Consider the following 11,505-nt stretch of genomic DNA (forward strand, 5'->3'; position numbering starts at 1 on the left):
AGGAGTTTATTTGTTTGATGTTTTTCAGGTTAGAATATATAATATGTATAAGTTATATCTATCTTAGATATTTTATGCTTAACAGAGTAATACAGTTTATAAAACGTACATATTTGTAGTTGATTATGTAATTTATGAACTGAGAATTCATTTAATTAATAAAAAATTTTAAAGTGTTATGAAGTATAAAAATGACTGAAGCATACATAAGAGCTTTAAGAAACCATTAAAAATGCTAATGAAACACTGGAGGGAAAACAACCAGGAAACTGAAAGAAAACTTTTTGATGGCAAAGAGTTTTTCACTGAAAAGACAAGAGTTGTTGGGAATGAAAAACAGAGTTAATGCCACAGAACTAATCAAAAATAAACACTGACTATAAATAATCAACAATCAGTCATTAATATGGAAAAGCATAGTACAGTGCCACAAGTGTGAATCTCTATTAAATTCCAGATAATTCTAAATTGTTTTCTTAAGAGATTATGATCAGATTTGTTAAGTACTATATTTCAACAGAATGGCAATGCTGCATTACAAGGAAATCACAGATAAATAAAATATGTTAACAGTATACAAGTAAGTACTAAGATTTTCTAGTCCAACGCATGTTATGTCAGGTACAACTAGTCACACTAAAAATAAAATGCTAAAAACTCACTCACTGTCTTCTGTGGGAAGGACCTGCAGGGAGTAAATCCACTCTATTATATCATCTTTGTTCACCACATCTAAGGAATCCAACATATCCAGCCCGGAGAGTGCAAAAAATGCAATCGTCAACCTAAAAGAAAAAAATGTAAAATTCCATCTTAACTATCAAACCACTTAAGTCTGAAGTCTTTCTGGTCTAGAAAAATAATAAAATCATTCTAATTTTCCAATATTTAAACAATACTTCCACCTTACAAAAGCATATATATATATGTGTGTGTGTGTATATATATATATTCTTGTAACTTAATATTATCAGTCAAGCCTTTGTTTCAATTTTTCAAAAGGGGACATTTGGGAGTTAAGAAACCAGTCCTACCCCACTGACACAAACATGACCCACTAAAGCCACAATATCAGCAAACTGAAGGCTAAAGTAGATTTAAAAAAGGATTCTCTACAACTAATCAGTACAAATAGTACAGGGCTTAGAAATATATGAAAATGTCAATTTTCACTAATTTGTCAGGATCAATTATACTTATAGCTTATATTAAATTCTGGAGGAATATGAGAACAGTATCTTAATTCAAAGCTGTTAACAAATAATATGACTCCTTGGGAAAAGATTTATAATAAGTTTTGAGAAATACAAAACATTTAAAAAAATACAAATGTACTTACAGTCTGTTTTCCCAGAGAGGAGCACTCTTTGGTGGAATGAAAAACTATAGAGCAAAACCTTCCCCCTCTAAGACTGTACACTATAAATTGGAAATCTAAACCTGTGCTTTCATATAAAAATCAGTATCTTACTGATTGCTCTGAACACAAAGAATCTGTTATATATAATTCTTTTCATGTTGAGAAGCAGTCTCTAGTATAGCTTGAGTACTGTTATATCACTTCCATAATCTAACAATTTATATGACTAATAGTAATAAATTAGTATTTCAAATTATCTGGTCTAAAATTTTACAGCAGAGCTACCTGATGTATTCTGTAACCTTTTCAATGAAGATTTTAAGAAAGAATGAAGCCTTAATGCCCTGAGGTATCCACTGTATGTAACAAATTTACTTCTCTCCTATGCATCTAGAATAGTATTATCTATAGATAGACAGAATAGTACTACAGGTTGAGTATCCCTTATCTGAATTGCTTGGGACCAGAACTGTTTCAGATTTCAGATTTTTTTAAATTTTAGAATATTTGCATATACATAATGAGATGATATCCCACTGGGACAGGACCCAAGTCTAAATATGAAATTCATTTAAATTTCATATACATCTTACACACATGATGTATTTTATATAATAGTTTAATAATTTTGTGCATGAAACAAAGTTTGTGTTCAGTACTTATGTGTGGAATTTTTCACTTGTAGCATCATGTCAGTGCTCAAATCATTTCTGATTTTGGAGCCTCTCAGAGTTTTCGATTAGGGATGTTTAATCTGTACCAACTTGTCCTGACCCTGTCTGGTGCAACCCCTTCCTTTCCTAGTCTCTCCAAGTGTCTTAAACAATGGACTACATTCATGCCTAGATACCAGATGGGCCTATGGCTACATCATATTGCAGAGTTCTAAAATTATAAACAAGCATCTACATTAAGAAATAACACAAATAAAATTGATAACCATGTCAGTGAAGAGAGAGCCTTAGAGGATATATTAGACTTAATCATGAAGTTAAAATACTAGCACATAGATGCTGCCATAATACTTTGAAACAAATGACTGAAAGGCTGCACGAATTCTGGAATTTGAAGCATTATTCTTCATTTACAATTGTTTTTCAATGGCTGATTCATCTGGTAAATACTTTTAAGTACAGTCACATATCTGTGAAATTATTTAACTTGTAAAATAGTTTTTGTACTACCATAATTTTTCAGTAAGAAACATCTACTGAACACCTACTAGAGATTAGATGTCACGACAAAAATGAATAAAGCTTCCTAACCTTAAGGAGGTTACATGTTAAGTGCTATTATAGAAATCATCTTCTTCCTTTCTCAACTGGCTCCTTTTGCCTTTTATTCTCCAGACCAGATGGTAGTTCCAATTCAAGAATCCTGGGACGACTCCTTCTTCTTCATCCCCTCTTCTCTAGCCCTACTTCACTGCCTCAGCATCTCTCTCCTGGAGTACCACATCAGTGGCCTCATCGGTCTCCTTGGTTCTGGTCCTGTACCATGTGATATATGGCTATACAAATGACTATTCCTGTCACTTACATGATATCCAACTCATGTTTCTAGATAAGCACACAAAGCTTTCCATGATCTGATGCATGCCTACCTCTTTAGATTACATTCCTACCACATCCCTTTACATTTTGAACCACTACTAGAGAACTAAGTGAAGTTTTCTGCTCAACACTCACTTCTCCAGCTTTATTCTTCTTATTGTCCATTTGCAACAACAACAAAACAACACTGGAACACATTCTTTAAGATTTAGCTTTGCGGTTACTTCTTCCAAGAAGCCTTCTCTAGTCCCTGTCTCTCTTCAGGCGGAGCTACTTAGGTACTTTCAGAATGCCCTCAGAATATCACAATCATTTTGTGTAGTCAGGGGATTAGCCATATCAGAATCATCTGGGCACTTGTCAGAAATGCAGCATCTTCAGCTCACATTCAACATCACACTCCTCAGCTACTGCAATATACTTTAACAAACTGCTTCATGCAACACTGCACCTCTTTTGCCTACCATTAGATTTATAGTTCCCATAAAGTACATTTCTAAGACCTTAGAGGTTCTCTGCTGCTCCTACACATAAAACACCATACAGACACTCCATTAAAAGTCAATAACTTTACAGAGGACAGGGATACACAGGAGTATTCATCTAAAAATACAATGACGCAGGCTTATGCAATCAGAATCTGCATTTTAACAAGATCCCCAAGTGATTCACATGCCCATTAGAGTTGGGAATCACTGCTGTAATAACTGCGTATTTGTTTCTACTGTAAGGCAAACAGTCTCTAACTTTAGCCTGCATTAGAACCACCTGAGATGCTTGTTATAATGCAGACTCCCAAGGCCCATACAGAATCCAGTGAAGGTCTGGGAAGCGGCCCAGGTATGTACATTTTTATAAGCACATACAGGTCATTACTTAGAGCCTCCGACCAATACACTTTCAAAGATGTACTGCTAGACTGTGATATATTTAAGACAATGGGGGCGGTGGCTCATGCCTGTAATCCCAGCACTTTGGGAGACTGCGGCGGGTGGATCACAAGGTCAAGAGACCCAGACCATCCTGGCCAACATGGTGAAACCCCATCTCCACTCAAAATACAAAAAATTAGCTGAGCATGGTGGCACACACCTGTAGTCCCAGCTACTCGGGAGGCTGAGGCAGGAGAATCACTTGTCCCAGGAGGCGGAAGTTGCAGTAAGGAGAGACGGCACCACTGCACTCCAGCCTGGCGACAGAATGAGACTCTGTCTCAAAAAAAAAAAAAAAAAAAAAAAAAAAAGCGAGGAAATGAAAGAACAAAGTAGTTGCAGAATGGGAGGCAGCAGAGAGGTTACAACACAGGATACATAGGGGAAAATAGAGGGACATGAGAATACGAAGACTAGCTAGATTGTAAATGCCTTGTGAAATAAAAGCTAACTGCTTAAACCCTTCTTCTAGAACAGCTGACTGTAAAAATAACAGAAAATTGTCACTAATTTGTTCCTTAATAAAAAGGACTACTCTAATTCCTATTACCCAAATACATATGGCAACAATAACTCATAAACCACACTAAACTCCCTAAACTACTTATAAAAGAAACCTGGTGATTGATAAAGCTCCCAATGCAAGATATAATATTCACTTGAGTTCTAAACTAGTAACTATCATTTTAAGAAGTCAATATAAAAGAAAAATCTCTGATGAAACAACAGACAATACACTTTTTATTTTCATAAAGTTATCGTCACTAGAAAAGTAAAAATTATTCCTATTGGTCAGGCTAAAAGAAACAGGAAAATAAGAGTAATTTTGCCAAAATAGTGAATCAGAAAATAAGTGTCTAAATATCCAGTCTAATATTAGCCTTCTCAAAAGTCAGCTTTTTCATACCTATTGGTAAAAACAAATGAACAGAGGAACACTTGAATCATTGGTTTAACACTGTATCCCTGTACCTAGACACACGGGGAGGCACTCTATGAATGACTGTGGAAATTAACCAGGTAAGACTTGTGGCTTGCCCAATGTATTGTTTTGTCTTAAAAATCAGCAGAAACTTTGTGACCAGTCACCTTTGCTGAAAAGGTTGGAGTTTCTTCACAAGCATTTTAAAGTCAGTTATGAATCACATGCACCACAAAAGAACTTAGTGCTAAGGAAAATAAAGTCTGTGAGTTAGGAAAGAGAAAAACTTAAAAAACACTACAGAAACCGATATATGCAGTTATCTTAAATGCAGTTATGTGGGCTATAAGAAAACCAAAATGACGTAAAAATTCTATTCATGTGACGAACATTAGACAAAAAAGATATAATATTGCTTAACCAATGCACTAAGGTGTTATATATCTGTTATCTAATACGTAACACTTGCTGTCGACCCTATGCTTATACTGAAGTTAAATAAGTCAGAAATTTGTGCTGTTTTACTTATGCTGTGAACGGAATTACACAGTTTAATGCCAAAGTACATTTATTCTATATGGATTTGTCCAAGCTGGAATTTTATAGAACAGGCCAAACACATTCGCACTTTGAAAATGCAATCACAGACTTACAGTGATAGCTGCAAGCAAAGTTCAACTGTTTAACAATCACAATTTAATCAGCTCACAAGACTTATACACTGCATGTATCCAAACAGTGTATGTATACGATAAATATGCATATTATGTATCAATAACAAAAACAGGATGGAAGACTTTTTATACAAACGCTTTGAATCACATAAAATTAATCCCCATTAAGATATAAATGATTTATCAACATTTTAAAACATCTCATATCACTACAATCATAATCTTTCGATATGGAAATCTGAATCTTTCAGTGAAAGTATGGGCTCTGCTAATCAATCAACAACTATGGGAGAAGGAAGGATACACGCGTTTCACTCTTTTGTAAGAATCTGTTCATCCTTCAGGGCTCAGGTCACATTACTCAACAAATATTTCTTAGTGCTTCTCATATACCAGGTACTATTTAAGGACCTAGTGCAAACTAAGATGTTGCAAATGTTGAAGTAGAAACAATTGCCACCGGCCAATATGGCAACTGAGCACTTGAAGGGTGGTGGCTACTGCAAACAGAATAACTTAATTTTTAATTTTATTTAATTAATTCAAATCGAAATAGCCAAATGTGGCTAGTGGCCACCAGATTGGACAGGGCAGCCCAGTCCTAAGTATAGAGGTAAACAAGATAGACAAAAATGTTACCTTTGTGAAGTTTATAATCCAGTGTAATAGAAAGATATTAAACAAATAAACCAATAAATACATAATGTTTAAGGTGGTCTTGGAAGTGGTCCCTTTGGGAAGGGTGTTTAAGGAAGGCCTCTCTAAAGAAATCTGGATTATGTACATGCCTGTCTATATACTCTTATGAACCCTACACTAACATATAGCACAGAAATCTATACAAATGCTTGTCTTGTTCAGCTGTACTCCAGCACCTACCATAATATAGTTCCTGACCAAGTGTGCAGAAGTAATCTGCAAAGCTCCCCAAACTGATCCAGTCATATAGTGTTCAAAATACACCAGTAACTCAGAATTTAGAAAACGTGGGGAGAGAACACAGCAAAAACAATCTGCTCTTTCCTCCCATCCAGTCTCAAGCAGCTTTTGAGCCTCACTTCAAAACACAGCATTGCGGAGCAAAGATCGCCTTCTCCTTTCTTCTCATCCCCGGCTTCTACTGTAAATGAAGTCGCTTAGCCTCTGCCGCATCACACTCTTCAGCTATTGCGATACTTTGAACAGGCTGCTTCACGCAACACCGCACCTCTTTCGCCTACCATTAGATTTACAGTTCCCATGAAGTTTCTAAGACCTTAGAGGTTCTCTGCCGCTCCTACATATAAAACACCATACAGACACTCTATTAAGAGTTAATGACTTTACAGAGGACAGAGATGCATAGGAGTATTCATCTAAAAATACGACGACAAACTTTGTCCTTTTCCTTTCACACTCGGAAGTAACGAGGCAAAGCGACAGGCTATGAGAAGGAGTAAAAAAGAAGCTCAGAGTTGCCAGAAAATAATGGGAAGTGAAAACGGCGGAAACTGGAGATTCTACAGCCCTGGATGTACAGCCTTCCAGACCTTCCCACCGTACGGCGGGGGAGTGAGAGTAACCTCAAGCCCGCTTGAAACCAGTCAGTGCCAGGTGGGCGGCGGCGCAGTCCCCTTCGGGCGCCCAGTTTGCGGTCCAACTCCGCCGCGCCTTTCCCCTGGGGCCCGGGCCTTGTGCCAGCCTGGCTGACTGTGCCACCAGTTACCTGCTTGTCTCGAGCGAAGAATAGCGCTCCGGCAAAACCTGGAGGCAGCGCTGGAAAAATCGCACGTGCCGATCCCGCAAGAAATCCAGCCGCTCCCCCTCACCGCTCCCTGCTAGCCTCTCGTCCTCAGTGGCCGCCATGCTGCTCCGGAAGCGACGTCCGCCGCGACCCGGAATCAGTTGGCGCGCGGAATGAAAGAACCCTCCTGGGCTGACCCGGAGGTGCCGGGTGAGGGGACCTGCGCTCGCCGCAGACTAAGCCAGTATTTGAAACCGCTATCATCTGGGTCTTGTGCAGCACTTCCTCTCTCCATATCTCCTTAGCTAGAGCATGACCCAGCCATTTCTACCCAAAGCCCTCGAGGCTTGTAAACACCTCGCAGACTTGTGAAAATCCAGTCCACATATCCCTCCGTCAGAATTTTTATCTTGGGAAGCCCAAGGTCAAAAGCATCAAGTTCGCTTTGAGACAATGCTGGCTCTGTGGAACCTGAGGATGGTATATCTGAAAACGGGGATGGATCACTATAAACTTGCTAACAGATTCATTTTTGGAGGGCCAGTTTTAAGCTGAACGGTTAGGGAAACGAAACAAAAAGCAAAAACAAAACAGTGGAGATAAATGTTTATTGACACTACGAAAGTTCAGAGACTTTCCTAATCCTAATCCTTTCTGGATACCAGAAATCACTTAAAAATCTGTATATAATGCCCCCAAACATATACAACATGCATATTCATATCTATGTGTGACTGCTTGCGTCATGCTTTTACAAATCCTAGATTTTACTTTCCTTGAGTCAACGTGTTATCAAGAATCAATGGTGCATCAATCTGCAACAGCAAAATAAACCCAACATCTTCTCCAATTACCTGCATTCTAAAAAATTAAACATGCTTCTAGTCCCCCCCTCCCCCAAATAGGGATTTAAGTTGTTTTAGCCATTATACTATGCCCTTTAAATGTTCATGAGGCATTCCTGGGTAGCGGAGTGGGGGGATCCACCCAATAATAGAACTAAACTAGGTTACCTGTAATCAACTTAACTAATAAAATTTTGGGTATAGTTTTGTTAGCTTTCTTAGAAAACGTAATTCTTATACTCTATGGGGCGGTATTCCTGCATGTCTTTACAAAATACTACATTAACAAACTGCCAGAGATGGATACTAGGTTGTCCTCGGTACTTTCCTACAAATACGGAGCTCACAGTCCTTGCCCATCAGGTATGCCCAGTCTGGAGTTTTCACTGTTATTACAATTAAGATCTCTCACTTAGCACACATACCCCCAAATACCTGAAGATTTTCAATGTGGAGTCTTATACACGTTTAACTTACTGGAATCAGCTATGGACACTCTATACATTCTCAGAAAATTAATTCTAATAAACATGGCCCTTAAGTTAGGGAAACCAAATATTTCATCTGATTCTCAGTTCAAGGACTAGCAATCTGATCCAAATCTGGAGGAAAAATTTGCGATGTGGGACTCATTGAGAGATAATATAGAATGCCTCCTGGGTTGGTAAAAGGTTTCCATGAGTGATTTTAGCCATGTAAGATTTTTGGCATATGCATAACAGAATGGGAATGATAGAACATCTATATAATTGAATATTATTTAGCCACTACATGATGATGTCTGAATTATGTAGAAATGTACGAAAATGTGTAATGCAATTATGGCATAGTAATTAATATGTACTATATGACTGTAACAATTTAAAAATATGTAGGTATGTTTTTTGTAAAAGTTACCCTGGAATTATGAGTACTTTATAACGTTTCTTCTTTAGTGTTTTTTCTATATTTCTTATTAATGTACTTTTTTTTTTTCCAGGCTTACTTCACTTTATTTTTCTTGTACAACCCTATGTTGTAGCCACCACTGGAGCCTGGGTCCTCTGCACAGAGACTCTGGTGTGGGTCTTGAGGAGGTGGTCAGTGAATTCCTGATAGGGAGCCTTGGTGAATACAGTCTCCTTCCAGAGGTCAGGGGTCAGCCTGCTGTAGGCCTTAGAGATGGCATCAAAAATGACCATGGCGAAGTTGCGCAGGATGGCAGTGCGGCCCTTGACTGAGGTGTAGCAGTCATCCATACCAGCCATCAGCAGCAGCTTCTTGGCCATGGGGGCCAACGATGCCAGTGCCCCTGGGTGCAGGGATGACCTGGGCCAGCACAGAGCCGTTGCAGCCTGTCACCTTGCAAGGGATGGTGTGGGGCTTGCCAATCTTGTTCCCCTAGTAGCCTCTGCACATGCGCACAACGGAGAGCTTGGCCAGGATGATGGCCCCGTGGATGGCAGTGGCCACCTCCTTGGAGCTTAACACCCAGATCAGTGTGGCCATTGTGCCGGATGGCAACAAACACCTTAAACCTGGTGCATTGGCTGGTGCGGGTCTGCTTTTGCACTGGCATGTCTTCAAAACTTCATCCTTGAGAGAGGCCCCAGGAAAAAGTCAATGATCACAGACTCCTTGATAGGTAGAGAGAAGACACAGATCGCCTCCAGGGACTTAATCTTCATGTCCTTGACCAGGCGGCCCAGCTTGGTGACAAGCATCTACTCCTTGGCCTTGGCCTTGCCTCCGGGAGCTCCGCGGCTGGCCCCAACCCACTCTATGGCCGCGATCCCAATTCCCCATCTCAGGGCCAGCTGTGACCCCAGTTCCCCATCCCAGGCCTGCTGCACTGGCGTCATCCGCGATTTGGTGTTTTCTCGGAGAAGAAGCTAGTGTACTTTTTAAACCAGTAAAAGAAATGTTTATTTGACATCTAGTTTATGAACTTGTAACTTCTATGAACTCTGTAACTGAAGATATTTGTGTTTATCTTACATCTTTTATGTAAAGGATCTATATAATAAATTCATCATTTATTTCAGATTCAGCTAGAAAAACTGATTTCTTCGGAGGAACTTCCATACTTTTATTTAAAAAAAAAAATCAAAAAACAAAGCCATAAGAATCACATCATGCAGAATGCTTACCTTAGATACAGGAATTTGAAAGCTGCATTTCCGTGCAACAAAAAGCAACATGTAAAAAGCAATATGTAAGAAACGTTTTTTGTATCTTGTAGCTTCTCAGTTCTGCTTTTAAATTCTCTTATCTTGCTCTATATTTTATTTATGTATTTATTTTTGGAGATGGAGTCTCACTCTGTTGCCCAGGCTGGAGTACAGTGGCGCAATCTCAGCTGACTGCAACCTCCGCCTTCCAGGTCCAGGCGATTCTCCTGCCTCAGCCTCTCAAGTAGCTGGGAGTACAGGCGTGAACTACCACACCAGGTTAATTTTTGTATTTTCAGTAGAGACGAGGTTTTACCATGTTGGCCAGGCTGTTCTTGAATTCCTGACCTCACGTGATACGCCCACCTTGGCCTCCCAAAGTGCTGGGATTACAAGCCTGAGCCACTGCGCCCAGCCTCTATATTTTATCTCTAAACGACTTCAAATCATTACAAAAAAGTTTTGGAAAACAAGTAACAAAACCAGCACTCCTGTTTAAGGATCTTTTAGGTCAATTTTCTCATTCTGCCCAATAACTGTACAAATCAGAATTCAGTTTCTAAAATTTGGAAGCCATCTACTTTGAATATTAACTATAAAATAAGAAAAGATTTTGATCACTACTCATAGTACATTTCTGAGTCATTTAACCTAAATGCATCACATTAACAATGAAAGATAAAGATTATCTAAGACAAAAATTGTAAGAAATAAATTTCCTATGTTTTTATGTATATAGTATCTTTCCTATGAGAACAAATTAAAGTTAGAAAGGAATATTTTATAATATGAAAAGTTGAACTGTATTCAATTACATTGTGTTTTCATGTATAAAAGTTTAGAAATTTAAGAACTAACTCTTTTGACCAAATATGTTAATCTAACAGCTTTAAAAGATCTTATTTATTCATTCCTTCCTTCATTCATTTTAGAGACAGGGTCTCACTCTCTCACCCAGGCTGGAGTGCAGTGGTGCCATAGTAGCTCACTGCAACCTGGAATTCCTGGGTTCAAGTGATCCTCCTACCTTATCCTCCCAAGTAGCTGGGACTACAGGTGTGTGTCACCATACCCAGTTAATGAAATTTTTTTTTCATAGAGACAGGGTCTCCCTGTGTTGCCCATGCTACTGTCAAACTCCAGGCCTCGATTCTCCTACCTTGACCTCTGAAAGTGCTGGGATTACAGGCATGAGCCACCATGCCCCACCTAAAACATTTTAAGTGCTATCAAGAGAAATCACAGTATTCTAAAGCTGGCTTATTTCAGATGATGTTTCAGAACAAAGAATTTTCCTATTTTGAGGCAAACAGAAGCAGAAAAGAAAACTGCATTAGCCAGGAAGA

General features: G+C 38.8%; 1 protein-coding gene across 9 annotated transcripts in view; it reads right to left on the reverse strand.

Annotated features, from left to right (window-relative positions):
- The window catches only part of PGGT1B (protein geranylgeranyltransferase type I subunit beta), a 56,471-nt gene extending 49,171 nt beyond the window's left edge, over positions 1-7,300 (reverse strand). For 7 of the 9 annotated variants that reach the window (XR_012414019.1, XR_012414018.1, XM_065546653.2 and 4 more), the window contains exons 1-2: positions 7,147-7,300; positions 667-785 (exon numbers count right to left, since the gene is read on the reverse strand). Coding sequence is in view for 5 of the 9 variants with exons in the window: in XM_065546653.2 (XP_065402725.1) it covers positions 667-785; positions 7,147-7,286 (259 nt within the window). In the remaining 4 variants the exon portion in view is untranslated. Of the gene's footprint in view, positions 1-662; positions 786-7,146 lie in introns of all 9 variants that reach the window. The other 2 variants (XM_073994077.1, XM_073994076.1) reach the window with 1 other exon arrangement.
- Between the last annotated feature and the right edge of the window lie 4,205 nt (positions 7,301-11,505).

The sequence above is a fragment of the Macaca fascicularis genome, chromosome 6 (assembly GCF_037993035.2).
Source record: "Macaca fascicularis isolate 582-1 chromosome 6, T2T-MFA8v1.1".
Lineage (NCBI taxonomy): Eukaryota > Metazoa > Chordata > Mammalia > Primates > Cercopithecidae > Macaca > Macaca fascicularis.